General features: G+C 35.8%; 1 protein-coding gene across 1 annotated transcript; it reads left to right on the plus strand.

Moving 5' to 3' along the window:
• The first annotated feature begins 9810 nt into the window (after positions 1 to 9810).
• LOC147494599 (uncharacterized) lies at positions 9811 to 21505 on the plus strand. The gene is made up of 3 exons (XM_086568182.1): positions 9811 to 9900; positions 10344 to 10474; positions 20050 to 21505. Exons 1-3 carry the CDS (start codon positions 9811 to 9813, stop codon positions 21503 to 21505), a joined length of 1677 nt encoding a protein of 558 aa, XP_086424308.1.
• Positions 21506 to 22389: the final 884 nt, after the last annotated feature.

Raw genomic sequence — 22389 nt, forward strand, 5'->3', positions numbered from 1 at the left:
CTCAACCCAACCTTTAGTTCCTACTCCACGATTTGCACTACACACATTTGCCAAATCACATATATCCGTGTGCCTCACTCACACCGAGTACCACTACAAGACATATGTCCCAAGCGGGATATTGCCTCCAGGAAACATACTTTCATCTTGTAAACTCATAACTTGTGAGTCACAGCCATCTCTGGGCTTTTCATACACATAATCACAAAGCCTCCTTTTGGCATAACAAAATATCAAGTCATTCATGGCACATTCAATGAATACCTTGGGTCATTCCCGCCACATTCAAGGAATACCCATCATAATACTAACGGGTCATTCATGGCACATTCAATGAATGCCCTGAGTCATTCCCGCCACATTCAAGGAATACGACCAACCCGCAAGGTGAATACCTTAGTTCCTCTCTAGGGCAGTCCAAACTATTGGGTCATTCATGGCACATTCAATGAATACCCGGGTCATTCATGACACATTCAATGAATACCCATCTATCACATGACATCACAAGTCATAATATCTCATTACCAAATCCTGAGGCGTGGAGAGTTCTAAAGATGTGGGCGACACATTAAAACATTATTATCACTTATAATTATACTAACATTACTCATGTCAAAACAGACCACACATGCAGAGAGTCATTTTCGCGCGTCAAGGCAAATTAAGCACTTAAATATCATTGAATGTAAACAGACTTATAATCAAACAAATACAATTTACATAACCACACTCATATACACAATATCGTAAACAAATAGTTCATTAGCCCAAATTCAAGTCCACACACACTAATGTCCAAAATAGATCAATATATACTAAAGTTTATATTCATATACAACTTCTATCTCACACATATATATTTATGTAGTCTCAAAACAACAGTAATTTCTAACACAATCACATAGTTATCAATCAAACTAATATATATATTATAGATATAGTGGCTGCACTTTTGTTCAAAGCTGCCTACGTATCCAAATCTTTCAGGATTGGAATCAAGCCTTCGTAGTTCTTTTTAGCCACATAGTCAATGCTATAGTTTTTCTTATATTCATCCAAATGACATGTAACTTAATTATTTATAAACTAAGGTATATAGATATACTTTTTCATGTAGAACTCGAAGTCCCAACCGTAGCCCATCTAAAAGAAAACTTAGGTTGAAAACGGTAAAAATCCTAATTTTCAGCAAACTAGATTTCTGACGAACTATCTTCTGAATGACATAACTCTTTTCACAGGTATCCAAACGCATCAAGGCTGTGTTGCAAAGCTGACACACAGAACTTACTTTCTCATATTTTACAAAAATACTCAATCTCATTCTAAATGTGCCAAAACTAGGCTCGAACACAGTGCGCAGAAACTGATTTCTGACGTACTTTTTTTGCCAGTCAAACTTCCATACACCATAATTAATTCCACAAGCTTCGGAATGCAATGAGGACAATCGGAATAGAAAGCAGACTTCCAAATATTACTTTTTTATGTTTTTATAAAAATCTAGTTCATACTCTAACTAAATTAAAACTGGACTTGAATACAGTGCGCAGAAACTGATTTTTGACGCATTGTTTTCTGTCAACCAAACTTCCAAACATCATATCTACCACTACAGACCTCGGAATGCGACGAGGCCAATTGGGTTGGAAAGCAGAGTAGCAGACACATAAAACTTATTTTTTCATGTTTTGTGGAGAGTTTGAATCTTACTCTAACTATATGAAAACTCGATTCCAAACTAGGCACAGATAGGATTTCTGCAGTCAGAAAATTCTGACGTGCCAGCTTCCAAAGGGTGTAACTCCTTCTACATAAATCGAAATGTTATGGGGCTTTTGCGTTTGAAAGAGGACATACAAAACTCACTTAACATGTTTTAATGAAAACCTATATCAATCTCTAAATATGCTGTAATTCATCTCCAAATAAGACAAAATTTAGAACATGAACATGAGCAAAACATCCGTTTGCAACAAAGTGTGCCCCCATGGATATGAGTACTTACATAATCAATAGAAGGGCCATGCTCAGTAGGATCATTATACAAAAGAGAACTAACACTTAAAGAGATTCAACAGGACAATGTAAACATAGGACCGTCAAATATTTATAAATAGTGATCAAATATTAATCAGCACCAAAAGGGAAACTGATTTAGACTTTACTTGGCGACTTACATTTTAAAAGAGAAGAAGTTCCACATTAGGCAAGTGACATAGTAAGTCTATGAATTGTCCAACATTTGCAAGAGTTGTACTCTAATTGCCTCCTTGTGCCACTTTCAAAATAATCAAGCTAGAAAATGCACACATATTATCTAAGTGATCTGAATGGGAAATGGCCTTGAAACCAAAATCATATATAATACATCAGCACTCAGTAATTCAGGTAACAATCATAATTTTTGGAAATCAAAGTAAATAGAAACAAGAACAAGTTCATTTTTAATTTGCTGAGCCTTTCTATTAAGCTAAGTAAAAAGGATAGAAATGAAAAAAGACTCACCGCAACAGAGGAGAGAGATAAAATTAGCTCTCTAGCATTACAGACTGCTTTAAGCACCTGACTCAAATATTGGCTGCCAGTTCTTTTATTACGGTAAATATTGATAGATGCAGTACCAAGGAGGATAGTTTGTAAAGAGATAACTCCTTACCTAGAGTGCTCCGCACGTCTAAGGATGTAATAATCTCTGCGTTAACCTTTATCCCGCAACCACCCCAGCAAGAAACCTCCATTTTCTTCTTTTAAGTAAAATGCTCCCTCTCCACCGTTTTAAAACTCTCCGTGTAAACATTTTTTTTTTTTTTTTTTTTTTTTTCAAAAAACCCTTAAAAATAGGGAATGAGGTTTATCCTCTTTACCTTATCTCTTTCTAATATTTATCCTTTTATTTTATTTTTTATTATTATTATTATTATTATTATTATTATTATTATTATTTATTGTACTAGGAAAATATTAAATAAAAACACGGGGGTGTTATAGCACCCCCCAAATTTTTTACAACTATAGTGAGAAAATAATCAACAAAAAAAATAGTATGAAAAAAAATTAATAAAAAACATTCCAATAAACCAACATTTTTTTTTCTCTTTTTGCCCTTACACCATTAAAGAAGGAAAATGTGTCTTTAAATGTTTGATTGGTTAATGGGACTAAAACAAATAGCCAAAGACCCAAAGCTCAACCGATCAGTATAATTTTAATCACCCATAACAAATCCGTAAGCTCTCTCTCCTTTCTTTCACTCTCAATTCTTAAATAAGCCCGTCATACCTCAACTAAAAAAACAAATTTAGAAAGGACTTATGGCATAGCTTGTTGCACACTTGTCCTAATTATTTATAAAACTCATTTATCATTATCAATAAAATTTCCACTTAAAAAACACACACACACACACACACACACACATACACACACAAGGTAATTTTTTTACTTTCAATGTTAATCTTTTATAGTTTTCTCCATGATAGTAGGGTTATATATACTTATAACATTATATGAAGTTTTGTTAAATTGTTGTAGACTTGTGAACTAGATTATGTAGATATATATAGACATATAGTAGTATCAATTAATGACTTAAGTGCTTAAGTAGTTAACTTCATCAGTCCATATTACATTCTTAGTAGTCAACGCACTCTAGTTTTGTGAATTGAAATAAATGCATAATTTTGTTGATCTTTATTACTCCCTAAAGACTTGAATTTATCTTACGTTGCAAACCAACTAATTTTCTGATTTAAAAGGTATCTTTCATTGTTGCGTTGATATGCTATACTTATCTTAAGTTTGCATTTGTTTTGTAGGGTTCAAACATCCTGCAGGGTGGTGGATTGATAGAGAGATTTCCTTCTCAGTGTGACCTGTTTCATATAAAGTCAATTGATGCCAAAAGAATTCAAAGACACAAGAATGAATTGAAGTTTCTGAACTTCTTACTAAAAAAATGTTATGGAACTGGAAAAAGTGTCCATATCTACCCACATATATGAGGAACAGTCAAGAGAAAGAGAGGAGTTGTGGCACTTCTTGCTGAAATTGTCTACACCAAATCTCCAGATGAAAACAGAACTTTGGATTATGAGCTAAAGATCAGTGGCACGCACTAATGTGCTATGGGAATATACTTCAAGTAATGTCAAACAATTTCCTATGTAGTCAGTGGTTCTACTGCAGGCCAGTTACTTTTCATGTTCAAAAGACCTAGCTGCTTGGGTTGTAAGCAATTAAAACAACATCTATAGCTTCAGTACATTGTTTGATAAATTGATATCTCTCTGTGCTCTAAACCAGAAATTACATTAGATTTTATGTTTTTGCAATCAAGTACATTCCATTTATTATTCTGTTACTACATGAATTAGTAATTGCTGAATAGTAAAATTGTTAATTCCTACTTCATAAATGAAGTGATGAATCTTCAAAATCTGAGAAACACCCTTGCGTTTACTCTAATTATAATCTCTTTAAGAATGGTGGTTTTGTTGGCCATAGTCATAAAGAAACATTTTTTTTTTTGTTTTTTGTTTTATAAAATAGGAGACACATAGTTTTGTAATAAAATGATGAATTAGCACTTACAGGTCTATTATGCTCCCTCAGAATAAACATTCACGTGCAAACCCTTTTCCCCATCTTTACACCTTTCAGGCGTTTGTTCTTGAATGCCCAACACTTTGCTCCACGAATCTCAACACTGCTTTTATTCCTCTCTTAACATATAGGTACTTGGGTGATTTGGTTAGATTCCTAATAGTCACTCACTAATTCTTTCCAACTAATTCTTCAATAACCCATTACTGAATTTGATGCCCAATACTCTATTTTCTTCAAACGAATAAGAAAAGATAACGGGGTTGATATGGTTGTGGTTCACCGTTACAGACTGGTGAAGTTGATGCACCTGGTTTTGTTGACCACTACTGTTTGGTTTTGATTGTTTAATTACTGGATATTTTGATTTTTGAAAATGGAGGTTATTCTGGAGGGAAACAGTTCGTTACTGCTATCCCACTTGCGTCATGAAAAAACATTGATTGTTAAATTGGTATGCACGATTTTCAGTTACTACTTACGATTGTTAATTCAGTAGTTACTTATTGCAGAATGCGTTTGCTTGCATACGTGTGATATTTTGTATAACTTAATTTTTGTTTTAATTCATGGATCCTTTATAAATGAAATTATGTTGACAGTTGACACACGAACATATGAACACACACGAAGTAATGATTTATTGTGAAATTAACCCTACTGAATTATTGAGTGGTCAAAACTAAGAATCGAAAATGCGTATTGCGTACCTTCAATATGTGCCAACTTAAATATGAAACTTCAATGATTCCTCAAGCCTTTCATATGCTCTGTGCATCTCATATTCTTAATTTCCCTCTCTACCTACATGTCACTTACAATTTAGGAGGAGTGAGTTAGTTCTTATAAGTAGTACCACTATTAAAGATGACCAAATATACCAACTTTTGGAACTTATCTACCTATGAAGTTTAGAAGTTTCAGAACCTAAGTTACATACTTACATGGATATTAAATCTGTGTCGGACACACAGACACACGGAGACTTGTGTCTGATGCAAGGACACATTTCACATACATTTTCAAACTAGGGTTTCTTCTATTCCCTAAAGTACTTGGAAAATCTATTAATATAGTCACAACTCGATGATATGCCACTTTCATAGTTATTTAATTGTAAGGAGGTACTTTGTAAGGTTTTGAGCCCAAAAATTATTTGTGTAACTAAAAAGTAGCAATTGTTTTCTTTTTAGTTAGTCGCGTCCCCGTGTCCTACTTCATATAGGCCCTGTGGTAGACACCCTGTATCCGTGTCAGACACCAACATAAGTATTCGTGTCAATGTTACTTAGTTCACAACAAAATCCTAAATAAAAGTTGGAATATATGAGAGTTGGCTTTTAATTTTCACATCTATATAATAAAACAACTTGGTTTTTTTATGCTGTTATATCGAGAGGTCGGGGAGAAAGCAGTTTTGGGAGATCCTACGATAGACAAATCAGGGGTGTAAAAGTAAATTTATGTTTAAGGAAATTTTAATTTTCTTAAACTCTTACTAATCAATCAATCAAATCAGAAAGAATAACACGATCAATCTCTCCACCAAGCACCTACCCAACAAAACTCTCTCTCTCTCTCTCTCTCTCTCTCTCTCTCTCTCTCTCTCGTTTTTAAAGGAGAAGGCCAGAGAACGCTATCTACGTTAGTGACTTTCAAATAGGCAAGAGTCATCCTCTCTTCCTAATTTTAATATTACTCTGAGAGTGTGAGTTTCTGTTAATGGTGGTCTTAATTCAAACTTATGTGGTTCAATGAACTTAGAAAGTGTAGTTCCTTTATTTGTTACAATGTCTTTTTTGTGTTTTTGTTCTTCACTTTTGATCAATTTGGTGATAAATCTAATTAGACACCATGTGAACAAATAGATTCAAAGCAAATCTATTGTTTATGGACGGGAACAATAATGCAATTGTTGACAATATACCCTTTCACCAAGGAAGTGACTCAGATCAGATAACTACTTATGATATGGTATGGGTTTGTACACATACATTTTACTTCGTGTAGAGTGGATTGTTCAGTTAACTATTACTCGAGGTATTAATTTAACATTTTAGTTTGGAATACCTTTAATTCTCAATGTTTTCTTTGATTACCACCTAACAGATGTAGACAAAAAAAGTTCGAGGCGAAAAGAATGCTTTCAAAGCTTGATTTTTTTGAGGAAGCTATTCAAAGATAAGTTCTCTGACCCTTTTACTTTATAGTTTTCATTTTTTTTCTTTTATAAAAGTTTGTTTAATGTGGGGTCTCTGCACTATTTGCAATGTTATACAAAGTTTCTGATAAATACGAGACTAAATATGTATACACTAAATAAATATGTTTAATACAAGGAAACTTGGTTTGGAGATGTATAATTTCCTCATCATCGTTTGTTTTTTGTTAATATTGTTTATCAATTGATGAAAAGTCTCAAACTAGTCTTCGACAATCACATGCACACAATATGGAATCAATGAAATTGAATAACCTTTTGCATGTTTTGAGGAGAGATCTTCATCAACCATGGCCGAGAAGATGAATCAATCTAGACATATTGTCAAGATTGTAATCCCTAAACATTGGGAAAAGAGGATCCCAGTAGAAGTCGAAGTCGGGCATTGTATTTTCATTCTTTGATTGATTATTGAATGTTGAATTCTGCAAATTACATCACTTAAATAATGCGAAGAGAAATGGTTAGAATATTCAAGTAGTGGTCATAATTATTCAAGCAGAACAATCAGTTGAGTTTGAGCAACACTGAGCTGACAAGTAGGGTATCAAATTGGTGTCTATGGGTTAATGTGCTAGAAGTATGTCTTCATAATGAAATCAATAATAAGTGCATAAGTACCAAAATAATATGTTGCCAAATGAATGCCATAGCAATATGGCACATAATAAATAAGTTTTTCTGTTACTGAGCCACATGGAAACTGGAAAAAGTTGAAAGGGTTGGGCTTCAAAGATGATACTCCAGCCATTGTCAATGAAAATCAGCTCATTCTAGCCCTTTCTAAACTAATAGAAGAGTCAAAGTTGGGAATTTCTAAAGCGAAAAATCTGACACAATGTGTAAACATTCTAGATAGATAAAATTATGCGAGTGAGTTTGATTTTTTGTGAATGAGTATAGTGCAGCAGGCATCTTCATGAGAAATCAACCCATAATTCTTTTATATGGAAACTTGACTCAAAGCTTCTTAAGACATTAGGGATTGTTTGTTTAACCCATCCTTGAACTTTTTGGCAAAAGGTCAAAAACCCAGTATGAAAGCACAGTAATAGTGAAATTGAAGCGAGCTATTTGTTGTACCTCTGTTAAATATTACCATATAGGGTCTTACCAGTATGGTGTATTGAAGATCCAGTGTAATGTAGAATTTGGTAAGATCCAGTGTATTGAAGATCCAGTATTGTTAATAGTGTCTTATCGTTGCAGGAAGAGGGGTAGCTCAATTTTGGCTACTAGAACATACCCTTACAACACACACTAACTTTCCTTTAGTTATACATATTAGTTCCACATATTACGGGCTCACCCATAATGACAATTGAGTATGGTGTGATATAAGTGGTCAAGGAATCATGGATTCATGGTATTTCTATTGTTGCTCCTAGAAGCATGCTCATATATAAGGAATCCTATAACTTGTATATTCTCTATTAAGTGGTTTCTCAATGCAAGACATAAACGTCAATATCAAAACACATTGAAGTAGTACCACAATTGAACTTATTAAATGATCAATGTTTTCAAAGTGGCATCCACGCTATGAAGAAGGTTGTGCATTCCCCATTAAACTATTAATCTCCAGGAAAATCGATTTCATCTGAGTGATCATTGGTTTCTCAATACCATGACATGAACATCAATATCAAAATAGCAAAAAACACATTGAAACTAATTAGGAACACCACAAATATAATTTAATAGTATTATTTTTAAGTGGCATGTGTTTGTCGAAGTAATTAGACATGCTATCAATAATAGCATGAGTGAACGAGTCTACTTACACTCCGCTTCTGGATGAACAAATTGTTCTCAATACATATACTCGGCCAAGATGATTTTCTAAGGCATATTCAGTTAAGGGTATCACAATGACACTAACAAGTTCAATTTAGTTGTCAAAGAAAAAAAAAGGTAATTATGATGTAAAAGTTAAATTTACATGTATTCATTTAATTATGACCTAAGTGGCGTAGCCACGGGTTAAATTCTAGTCTATATAATAAAGCATCTTGGTTTTTTATGCTGTTATATCGAGCGGTCAGGGAGAAAATAGTTTTGGGATGATCCTATGGTGATAAATCAATTTCTTTTAAGAGTCCTACTTACTCTAAATAAAGAGTCATACTTCTAGAGTCTTACTTACTCTAAACTAAAGAGTCCTAAAACTTGCCAACAAAATCACCACCCGAAATCAATTTCTTTTAAGAGTCCCACTTACTCTAAACTAAAGAGTCCTACTTACTCCAAAAAAACTTGCCAACAAAATCACCACCCGAAATAAAAACCCCTGCATTTGGAAACCAATAGTTCTGTTTGTTCTTAAGAAAAATAAAAATAAAGAGTTGTGTACTCTTCATAGAAAACCAAAATTGTTCATCAAATTTTTTTCCCATAAGTTTGGTTCCTTAGATTAAGTTTACTTCATTCTAACTTAGTGTACATGACAATGACTTCTAACCCTTAAGCTTTCGATTCTTATTGACAACTTAGTGTATATATATATACTTTGGATTATAGGAGTATGCTATTTGGAGAAGGATCGGAAAATTATTATGCATAAATAGTTCAATTCCCTTTCAATTCCTAAGGTGCGCGCATACTAATATATGGAGGTCACTGTAAATAAGCAAAATAAGAAGAAGGTTAAAAACATGGCCAATAGGTCACCTAGTTTAGTGGTAATTCTAAGAGTCTTGAGAAAACATATCTCTACGGGATAGTATAATATGGTTAAAGCAAAACTTCATAATTGGTTAATCGATTTGATAGCAGTAGTTGTACCCTATTTATATATCCATAGATCCATATGAATTGATAACATGCTTCCACTTCAATTGATTTTAATTTTAATCACATGGAATATAATAATTGAAAGAATTGGAGTTTGGTTCTCATTCAATTTTCCCATAAGGATGTGAGGATGGAACGTTCATTGATGTAAAATAATAAGTTCCCTTATCAATGTTTGATTATTAGCCATGGATAAGGCACCACCTGCAAGTGCATTTGATGTTTCTGTTGTTGACGTACCACCTAAATCTACCAATAAACCTACTGCATCTGTTCAGGTATTTGAAGTTCCTTTTTCACAGTTTGGTTATGTTTGATTCTTACATGATTTCAAACTTTTACATTTTGTAACAAAGAAAAACTCTTTTGTTAATTTGACAATGTTCTCATTTAATTTTTTATGTGGCTTTTCATATACTTGCATCATGTAGTAAAGAGAATTTGATTATATAAATCGAGTACGTGAGCATAAACATCGGATCATTGACCATGTGCTTGCTACCCTTGCTAAGGTATGTAACATATATATGTTCATTATATGCGGTGTTTGTTTACTGCCTTCTGATGGTTATGTTTTATCAAATACAAAATGCAAGTTTTGGAAAAACAAGGAAATGAAGGCCATCAAGTCCAATCACCTCCTATGCAAAATGAGGTTGTAGTTACTCCTCCACAATCCACTCTTAATGTTAGTCCGACTAATGCTTTTACACCCTCTCAGCCTTCTCGGTGCAAGTTAGCCCAACACAATAAAAGAGAAAGAGAGCTCATAAGTGGTAGAAGCAGCAAGCGAACAATAAGGAACTTAGAAGCAGACCTTCAAAATATACCTGTGTCCATGTCTTTCCATATGTAAGTTTCATTTCTTTGTGTGTTTTCTATAGCATTGTTTTCAGTAAAAAACATTTCCATTCCTAACCCATTATGATTTTTTTTTTCTACATGTTAGTGACACCCAAAACAAAATGGAAGTGGATGATCTTAGTGTTAGTCCGACCAATGCGTATACACCTTCTCAGACTTCTCAACACTAGTTGGCCCAACGCAATAGAAGAGAAAAAGAGCGCATAAGTGGTAAAGTGGTAGAATGAACAAGCGAACTAGAAGGAACTTAGAAGCAGACCTTCATAATATTCCAATATCAATGTCTTCATATATGTAAGTTGAATTTCATTGTGTTTTGTATAGCATTGTTTTCAATAAAAAAATATTTACATTCCTAACTCATTAGGATTTTTTTCCTACATGTTAGTGACACCCAAAGAGAAATGGATGTGGATGATTATTTTTAGCCTCTTACAGTTGATGTAAATATGGTGAAACCTGCTAATATGCATAACAATGTCCACCATTATCATGGAAAGATGGATGTGGAATGCTCTTTTTGTAAAGCTTTGCACTGAAAAGATGAAAGGCTAGCAAATACATCAGTCAAAAAACCCTTTTTCAGGATGTGTTGCAAACAAAGAAAAGTCAGTCTTCCTCTACTTTGTCCATTGCATCATGTGATTCAAGATCTATATGATGGTAGTGACGCCAAAGCCATGTCATTTAGACAACATCTTCATAAGTATAATGACCTTTGCTCTTTTTGTGTGTGAGATGTGGTATGGTTGTTGAACAAAAGAGAAGCGTATCAAAACCTAATTATCCCTCAATAAGTAAAGGATGAGTAGGGTATCGTTCCACTTTTAAGTGTATGTCTATATGAAGGACAGGACTGGAAAGGGGGTTTGAGGGATTAAAAACTATGATTATAGATATTGTTGATTCTAATGCTAAACTAAACTAAACTAACTAAACTTATACTAAAGCTAAGAATTGGAAATAGGGAGAGAATATGAGAGAGATAGATTCAAGAGATTCAAATCCACCAATGCTTTTGATTCAATAACTTTTGCTTCATCTTTGTTCTCCAAGTAGACTACAATGGAAATGAAAGAGATGCCCTCTTGGATGAAACATCGTTAACAATTAACTCTACTCAAGGTTGTTCCTATGTTCATGTTACTAGTATCTTCTTTCTTTTTTATGTGAGCTTGGGCAGCTATTCAATGAATCACCATCTAAGGCAAACACAAGGAATACTTCCCTTACTCTAAAACACTACACAACTAGAAGAAAAGTAGAGAATAATAGTATAATATTCAATTACAATAAATAAAACTCTATTCTAGCATTATATTCAATTGCAATAAATAAAAGCATGTTACTAGCAAATATTCAATTGCAATAAATAAAACCCTAAACTAGCATGATATTCAATTGTAATAAATAAAAACCTTAATCTATACTTCCATCCCATGGTGTGGGCAATGGAACTAATAACTAAAAACATAAAGAACTAACCTGATTGAAGAATACCATGAACCAGAAGAATCATTAAACCTTAAGCACTGGCTTCGTCTCCTCCCTTGAAGGAAAAGATTAGCCTTCCATAAAGAAGGAAGAACACAAAGAACGAGAAGAAGAATAGTTGAAGAACATAAGACTAGAAAGACTAATTTATTAAGACTCTCTGCCTCAAGTTCTGGAGACAATAATATAAGTGAATTGGCCCATTACATGAGGCACTTAGGTCCTCTATTTATAGGGGTTACAATGAGCTCTAGAAGCATTCCAAACCGTCATTTGTTTCCTAATACAAATAGACTTCTTCAGTCCGACTTCATCTTCAAAACGAGAAGGAATTGGCTACGATTGTCGATTCATGCGTCGGGACGCATTATTCATCGCCCCAGATTTAATCAATGCGTCACGGGCTTTCGATTTATCGTCCCAGATGCACTCACGCGTCTCGGGCCTTCGATACATGCGTCCCAGACGTATAAGCCAATTTCTCTCTTTCGCCCTATCCTTCTATCATCCTTTTGCGGGCTTTGGTCCAAACAACGAATCCTTTGGCCTTGGGCTTCCAAATAGACTTTAAAATAGGTCTAAGTCGCATATTTAATAGCTCCAATTCCTTGGCCTTCTCCATGATTGTCCACGGGCCTCCCATGTGATCCTTAATGCTCTGAATTGCTTCGTTTTACCCCATTTTCTCTAATATTCCACAAAACTCACTTTTTCTCCTGTAGAATCATAAAACATAACTTACAAACACTATTAGTCCACTAAGATGGCATAATCGAGGGTTAAATAGCACTTTTTGAGCACTTATCACAACTCCCAACTAGCCATTTGCTAGTCTCTTAGCAAATAAGATAAAAAATAGATAAGTGATCAAAATCACATCCTAATAACAAAAATAAAATCCTAACTCATTTTTGCAGGCATCGCGATTGTATTTACCATATGCAACAAGGCTTTAAACCTTTAAGTTCCCCAAAAAGGACGAGTTATAGTCTCGTGAGGATTTTCAGGTGATATACCCACAAAATCAATCAATAGCATGTTCAAGAATGATAGTATTTTTCAGAGAGAGAAATTCCTTACCCACTTAGTGCTTACTCCAATGGGGGCGGTATCCATTGCTAACTACATTGCTGCAAAGACTCATAGATTATGATGGGAGATAGTAAAAATTGACAAAATTCTCAATCAAGGCTTATGTGTGTACTTAGTCAATCTCCTATACTCTCCTATCCAAGAAACGGAATCCCTAGTTTACCATAGGTAGATAATCTCGACTTTCAATCCTCACCGGTCATACTCTCAGAAAAGAATCTCTCAGAAGATGGTCTACTATTTACCTCATGTATGTGGGGAAAAGAATAATGCATATGAACATCCCACATACTTCTTTGAAAAACAAACTTCTGAATAAAAGTAGTCTCATGGAAAGAATGTCAATCACATATGAAGTGTCGGGTCCTTCACTTTAGCATCCTCTCACCTATTCTAGACTTCGTACCATATTGTAGTGATAAGTCATGGGTTGTAACTTGGCTTGGGTATTGGTTTATGAAGGAAAGGTAAAAATGATTCTAAGGTTGTTTCTGAAAAACACTAAGGGTTTTGCTTCTTTCTTTGGAAGATTTCTTCAAATTCTGTATTGCAGAGAAACTTTTTCCTTTGTCTTAGATTTTCCATCCATTCTGTTCAACTTTTTTTTTTTTTTTTTTTTTTTTTTTTTTTTTTTTTGTTAAAGCTCAGTGGTATATCCTTGATTAGTACTGGATATGCTTGTTTTCCACTAGCTTCTTTCACTTTGAACAGAATGATGGGATTCATTGTATCTTTATGGTATTTCCTTGTAATCTTCCTTTTGTGGTCTTTCTTCCTCTTTGTGCCCCTCGTATTCTCAGAAACATATGGGTATGGCTGATAAAGATTTTGGCTATACTCCTTGTCTGGAGTTGGGTGACGGGTAAAGGGTTTTATGAAAGAAAATGCTTATTATTGTAAGGCTCAAAAAGGGTTTAACATGATGGTCCTACTAGGTGGGATAAAGGCTGAATGGGTTCACTACTTGGCTTATCAGTATGATACTCTGTTTCGAATAGACTACAAGACCTAATGGCTATCTCCCCAGTTGATGTCACTTCGTGATTAACCAAATCAACAAAATAATGAGACTATATTACAACGACATAAAGAACTGAAAGATGTTGAGTCACTAAGACTCGGATTTTTCTCGTAAGAACTCTCCAAAAATGGGTATAAAGCTCAAGTCTCACGCGGACTAAGTCTAAAAACTCTACTTCCGGTTTACTAGGGGTTTAAATCTCTTCTAGCAAAAGTACACAAAACTGACCAAGTACTATGGTGGTGCCTTGATAAAGAATTCTATCAACAAGAACTATGTCGAAGGAGCATAATAAATAGTCTAAGCGGTAATGAAATCAATAATATCAACTATCTATCAAACTCAACACTAAGCAAATTATAGAATATATATCCCGGACTCATCATTAAAATTCATTTTTCTCATGTTAGCGATATAGAAACAAAAATATTTTGTTTGTGAAAACTAATTTTCGAAATTCATTTCTCAAGTACACCCCCCAACTTAACATATGCATTGTCCTCAATGTATAGAAATTAAGTAAATGAAATGAATGAGAAAAAGGGAAGATGTTACCATTGATGCGAATTTTTAGGTCTTTTACGTCGGATCCCTAAGACGTAATGTGAGTCTTTTAAAGTCAGATTCTCAAGACTTTATATCATGCATTATCAATTTGGAGTGAGGAGATCAAATTTTCTCACCCAAATCTGACGAATGTTTGGAGGACGAGGAGCTCTCACCTTGTGGGTCATCAAAAATACTCCTTGATATGCTGGAAAGATTGTTAGTGAAGTTGTTTCTCTACCTTGAACTATTTCAGGTCTGATGATTGTGTGATAGGCCTTGTTGTTCCCCTGTGTAGAAGGTTGACGAAAATCTCTCTTTCTAACAGGACAATAGTATCTGATGTGCCCTTTACCACCATAGTGATGATAATGGATGTCTGGCTGACTACGCTCAGGGTGGGCAGTAGACTGGTTCACATACTTCTCTTGTTCAGACAATGATGGTGTAGAAGAAGCTTCAACAGGCAATTCTCCTTATCAATATGGTTCACTTTCTGCTTTAGAAGACTCATTTCAGTTTCTAGATTCTGTTGTTTTTCCAAAACTTCTTTAAGCTGATTCTCTAGCAACTGATTTTTCTGGATAGAAGTCTGTTGTTCATCTTGAAATATATAGTTCATCTTCTCAAGATATGATACTCTCTCTACCAATTTTCCATTATGCTCACTTAAATCCTGAATTTTCTGTAGAGATTCCAAGAACATGGCTAGCAACGCCTCTGTGGTGGGGTTCTCAGGTTCATCACAGCTTTCTGTAGATTGAGCACTTTCATTTGTATCTTCGAATGGGACGAATTCTTGTATCATGCTATCAAGGAAGTACACCTCTCCACCTTCAGCTTCATCATAATCCTTATGCAACAGGTGAAAGATATTTATGTCCATGGACATCTTACCAAAGTTGATCTTCATTTCACCGTTGTGACAATTTATCAAAGCTTTTGCGGTAGCGAGGAAAGGTCGGCCTAGAATAATTGGAATTTTATCAAAGGGTTCCTGGGTGTCTATCACAATGAAATCCACTGGATAGTAGAAATTGGCTACTTGAACAAGAACATCCTCAACTATGCCTCTTGGGAATCTTGGTAGAACGGTTAGCTCAATTTGACTTTTTGTAGGCTTTAGGTTCTCGGCCCAACACTTGGTACACATGATATGGCAAGAGATTAACACTAGCACCAAGGTCTAAAAAGAGCATTACCGTGAATTTTTTCCTATCTTGCATGATATTGTAGGACTTCACGGATCTTTGAGCTTGGTGGGGCTTGGCGATGGATAATAGATGTTGTTTGTCCAGCTAGAAACGCTCGCTTTGGAACATGAGTACTTCTCTTTATGTTGCATGCATCCTTCAAGAATTTGGCATATGATGGCAACTGCTTGATCGCTTTGAGAAAGGGGATATTGATGTTATCTTTCTCAAATGCCTCCTTCATCTCTAAAAATTGCTTGTCCTTTTTGCTTTGAGCAAAAAACATAGGAAAAGGTGCCTTTGGTACAAACACATCAGCATGTGTTTGCTCTTCTTTCTCTTTGGCATTCTTGAATATCTTGTCTTGGTCATCTTGACAAATGGGAGTGGAAAGGATTTCCCCCACTTCCTTTTGAACTTCATTTGAAATCTTGACCGATTGCTCTGTAGCAATGTCATCATGAGAAGGTAAGTTAACCTTGTTGTCAACCTTCAATCCTGATATGAGAGTAGTAACTGAGCTGACATGATCATGGAGGTGATCAGTACTAGAAGTTGTCCCAATGTGGCATACATCTTCACTCTTCAATATTGGTTCCAATAAGCTAGGTTGAGTGGCTTGTGTCTTTACAGACAAAGCAGTGGTGAGTTGGTCGACCTTAGCCTCTAGAGACTCCATTCTAGAACATTGACTTGCACGAGATTGGAGATTGAGTACGACATCTTGTGCAAGAAGCTCTAGAACACTTTCAAACTTCTGATTTTTCCGTGATAGCAAAGTAATTGCATTCTCGAGGTTGGCGGTCGCGGAATAATTTCTCCTAGGATCGGGCACTAACTCTCCACTTGTATTGGAATTTTGTTGAGAGTATAATTGTTGTTGAGGGACCAACTATGAAACTTGACTTGTCGTGGAATATAACTTTGATCTTGAGAACACGGGGTCTAGCATTACGTCTCCAATAATTACCTTGAAAGTTATTACCACCTTGGTTGGGCCTCTGAAATGAGTTTATATTGTACTCTCAAGTGATGCATGTTGATAGTAACCGGGACATTCTAGAGTTGCATAGGAAGTGTCCTAAGGACTTAGCGATATTGGCTAGCTTGCATGGTGGGAGAGATTTATCTTGAGACTTGTTGAACTTGGAGGGATTCATAGAGAGCCGATTAAATTTCTTACTCGAGTTTCAATCTTTGGTGGCAGGTGGCCAATGTAGACTTCGAGTTCTTGATCGATTGTTCAAGTGCTTGGTAGCCAAATTGCTTTGGCTCCCCCTCCATGCTAGCGACATCCTCGTTGCTAGTAGTCCACTGTTGTGTTTCTTCACCTAAATTCTCGAGAAAGTTGTAAGCTTCCTCTCCATCCATTGATGTAAACTTGCCTTTGTGCATTGACTGTATCATCTGCTTGTTCATAGTAGAAAGTCCTCGAAAAAGAAAAATGAGCCGGTGTGCTCTTCTTATCATAACCATGATGTGGAGATGAGACTAGCAGATTATTGAATTTTCTCGGCTTTGATGATATTCTTCACCTTCCCTTTGAAATTGTTGATGGCTTGCTGCATGGCATCGTCTTACAGGGGTGGGTAGAACTTGTTCATAAACTTTGTTCTCAACTTCTCCCAGTTGTCTATTGAATTGATCGGTCGTGCGGTTAACCATTTCGGATGCTTTACGCCCGGTGAGAGTGGGAGCGAGAATGATTTTGATACTTTCATCCTTGATATTCGATTCTTGAAAGTTCGAGGATCGATAGAAATTTGTTCATGTGAACATAAAATTTGAACATTATGCGAACCGTTGAACTTTGGAAGCATAGAGATTCTGGATGCTCTAAGCTCAAACTGGTTAGCTTCGTTTCTAGAAAAACAATCTGGCTTTGGGTGGGTCTCCAATGATTAGCAAATAGAAATCATTTCAACTTCTTCCTCTGTTGTGCTTGCATGGGTGGGATAGCTTCGGGATTATTGGTGTCCAAAACACCTCCATCATTCGTCTTGGCCATGCTAGTTTATATCAATCCTGTCTAGTATTCTTGCTATCGCGAAGATGATGAAAACTATCCTATTATGCTTGAATGTAATTAAACTAATATGCAACTATTCTAAATTATACTAATATGCAAAACTACTTTCCTTCAACTTGGTTGGGCTTTGCAGACTAGTATCTGCCCGTTGTCTAAAATTTCGTCTCTTCTAGGGTTATGGTGAATCACTTGGATTTGCTTAAGTACCACGCCCCACAGACGATAGTCCGTTTGTCAAGATTCAGACAAGAAACACTAGAGTTTGATATTTCGCTGTGTTGGCTTACAACTTCAATTGTTGAAAAGATCTTAAATGCAATTATACTAGAAAGCAATAAAAGTAAACTAATTATGATGCAACTAAACTAAGAATGAAATAAAAAGAATGAAGATTCGACTAACCGGATGGTAGATCTTGTCTTCGAGATGTCCTTCAAGCTTCTCTCTTTTTCAAAAAGATGGATGATACGGCTAAAATTATCTTAAGATCCAAACTTCTAATCTTGAAAGAAAATGTTAAACATAAACAACTTAAAACGGCAGCGGCGCCATTTGACCTTTGTTCTTTTTGTGTGTGAGATGTGGTATGGTCGTTGAACAAAAGAGAAGCATATCAAAACCTAATTATCCCTCAATAAGTAAAGGATGAGTAGGGTATCGTTCCACTTTTAAGTGTATGTCTATATGAAGGATGTGGATTTGGAAAGGGGTTTGAGGGATTAAAACTATGATTATAGATATTGTTGATTCTAATGCTAAACTAAACTAAACTAACTAAACTTATACTAAAGCTAAGAATTGGAAATATGGAGAGAATATGAGAGAGATAGATTCAAGAGATTCAAATCCACCAATGCTTTTGATTCAATGACTTTTTGCTTCATGTTGTTTCTCAGTAGACTACAATCGGCAATCGGCGAGTGTCGATGCCCTCTTGGATGAAACATCGTTAACAATTAACTCTACTCAAGGTTGTTCCTATGTTCATGTTACTAGTATCTTCTTTCCTTTTATGTGAGCTTGGGCAGCTATTCAATGAATCACCATCTAAGGCAAACACAAGGAATACTTCCCCTTTACTACAAAAACACTATACAACTAGAAGAAAAGTAGAGAATAATAGTATAATATTCAATTACAATAAATAAAACTCTATTCTAGCATTATATTCAATTGCAATAAATAAAAGCATGTTACTAGCAAATATTCAATTGCAATAAATAAAACCCTAAACTAGCATGATATTCAATTGTAATAAATAAAACCTTAATCTATACTTCCATCCTGGTGTGGGCAATGGAACTAATAACTAAAACATAAAGAACTAACCTAATTGAAGAATACCATGAACCGGAAGAATCATTAAACCTTAAGCGGCGGCTTCATCTCCTCCCTTGAAGGAAAAGATTAGCCTTCCATAAAGAAGGAAGAACACGAAGAGCGAGAAGAAGAATAGTTGAAGAACATAAGACTAGAAAGACTAATTTATTAAGACTCTCTGCCTCAAGTTCTGGAGACAATAATATAAGTGAATTGGCCCATTACATGAGGCACTTAGGTCCTCTATTTATAGGGGTTACAATGAGCTCTAGAAGCATTCCAAACCGTCATTTGTTTCCTAATACAAATAGACTTCTTCCAGTCCGACTTCGTCTTCAAAGCCGAGAAGGAATTGGCTACGATTAATCGATTCATGCGTCACGGGCGCATTATTCATCGTCCCAGATTTAATCAATGCGTCCGGGCGCTCGATTTATCGTCCCCAGACGCACTCAATCGTCTGGGCCTTTCGATACATCCCCAGGGTGACGCATAAGCCAATTTTCTCTCTTCTGCTCTATCCTTCTATCCTCTTTTGCGGGCTTTGGTCCAAACAACGAATCCTTTGGCCTTGGGCTTCCAAATAGACTTTAAAATAGGTCCAAGTCGCATCTTTAATAGCTCCAATTCCTTGGCCTTCTCCATGATTGTCCACGGGCCTCCCATGTGATCCTTAATGCTCCGAATTGCTTCGTTTTACCCCATTTTCTCTAATATTCCACAAAACTCACTTTTTCTCCTGTAGAATCATAAAACATAACTTACAAACACTATTAGTCCACTAAGATGGCTAAACAAGAGGCATAATCGAGGGTTAAATAGCACTTTTTGAGCACTTATCATATAACTTGGCTAATGCATTTACCAGTCTCAGTTGTCAACCGGATGACCGAATATTCAGCGGTCCAATTCCATTCACTGTTCATGGTGAGTTACGCCATCAAATTGGATCGTTACTACCAGAATCTGAGAAAGATCCGACTTATGCTCAGCTCTATGTTTATGGCCCAGCCAGTGCCCTTGATGTGCGTCATCGCCGAAATCCAGAATTGAGATGTGATGTTTTAGATGTCATTCAGAGTGCACTGTCGGATTGTAATAGATTTGTTGAAAAATTTCATCAAGCATATGATATATTGAGTGCTTGCGCAGCTGAGAAAAATGACATGGCAGCTTATCTCCATTATAATACATCTACTGATCGACGGCGATACAATCTTCCTTTAGCAAATGAAATTGCAGTTGTTATACCTGGGGATGGAACTGAAATCAAAAGTACAAGAGATATCATTCTTCATTATAGATTAGGTAGTGCACTGAAGCGGATTGATGAATGTAATCCCGCTTATCTACCCCTGCATTATCCTTTGTTTTTCCCTCGGGGTGAGCTTGGATGGTCAACCAAAATGAAACTTTATGATGTCAATGACGATGATTCGAGGAGATTGCCTCAAATGGTGTTCAATGCATATCATTTGTTTGAACATCATACTGAATATTCAGCAATACTCCGTGGTGGAAAATTATTTCAGGAGCTTATGTGTAATGCTTGGGCTTCTACTGAACAAAATCGGCTGTACTATCATTATACCCACCAAAAGGATCTTCGTGCTGAAGTGTACATGAGTTTGATAGATTTAGCTGAGGGTACGGATCCTGATCAGGTTGGTCAGCAGTTTATTTTGCCATCATCGTTCATTGAAAGTCCAAGGTACATGTATGAGATCTTTCAAGACTCGATGGCTATAACACGTTACAATAAGCATCTAGATATATTCCTTACAATGACGGCTAATCCTCATTGGCCAGAAGTGCAAGAAGCCCTTTTGAAGAACCAAAATGCGTTTGATCGACCTGATGTTCTTGCCCGTGTTTTCAAACTGAAGAGAAGAGCTTTAATGAAATTTATCAAGAAGAAAAATGTGTTTGGCCATGAAGTAGCTCATGTGTACACCATTGAATTTCAGAAGCATGGCCTCCCGCACATGCATGCACTCTTTTTCCTCAAGCATGAAGATAAAATTCATACTGCAGCCCAAATTGATCAAATTATATCTATAGAATTTCCCGACCCAAATAAGGATCTCTTGCTCTTTGATACAATAAAGAGTTGTATGATCCATGGACCGTGTGGTGTTAAAAATATGAACTCACCGTGTATGGAAAATGGCAAGTGCACAAAGCATTTTCCACATGAGTTTACATATGCGACAACTATACAAAAAGACGGTTATCCACTTTATATGTGTCGCAACACGGGACGTGTCTATATGGTGAAAGACAAAAAGGTTGACAATAGGAACGTTGTCCCATACAATCCATAGTTGGTGAGGATGTTTAATTGTCATATTAATGTCGAAGTGTGTGCGGGATTACAATATGTTAAGTACATCCACAAGTACATCTACAAGGGCAATGACAAAACAACAATGGTGTTGGACGGCGGAAATGAGATTAAGCAGTACATTGATGCCAGATATATTAGACCACCAGAAGCAGCTTGGCGGCTATTTGGGTTTTCCTTACATGAAGAGTTTCCAACTGTTGTACGGTTATCTCTTCACTTTCCAGGTATTTAACACTTGATTAAACCAATTTCATCAATATATTATTAAGTTATATTGGAATGCCATACTGTTAAGTTATGATTTGTTGTCAGGTATACATCATGTTGTGTTCAACCCTAAGGAACCGATGGAGAATATTCTTGAGAAGGCAAAACGACAAAAGTCGAGTCTTACTTCATTCTTTGACTGTTATGCTTCAAATCCAGATGCTCGGGCCTATACTTACCAAGAATTCCCTGAGCACTTTGTTTGGCACAAAACAGAAAAGGTATGGACTAAAAGAAGCAGTGGTTATGCTATTGGCAGGATGTATTTTGTCAAGCCTAACGAGGGAGAGAGGTTTTACTTGTGTCTACTATTGACCATCGTAAAGGGCCCAACATCATTTGAGGATCTATGCAAATTTGAAGGTATTCCTCATCTAACATTCAAGGTTGCGTGTGTTGCACGTGGACTTCTTGAAGATGATGGAGAGTGGATACATTGTTTAGAAGAAGCTGCGATAATGAATACTAGATATCAGCTAAGGAGATTGTTCAACATTATTCTGTTGGAGTGCAATCCAATGCAACCACATCTGTTGTGGGATAGATTCTCAACAAGTATATGTGATGACTTGGTGCACAAATTATGAAATATCT

Source organism: Coptis chinensis, chromosome 6 (genome assembly GCF_015680905.1).
Source record: "Coptis chinensis isolate HL-2020 chromosome 6, ASM1568090v1, whole genome shotgun sequence".
NCBI classification, from domain to species: Eukaryota; Viridiplantae; Streptophyta; class Magnoliopsida; order Ranunculales; family Ranunculaceae; genus Coptis; species Coptis chinensis.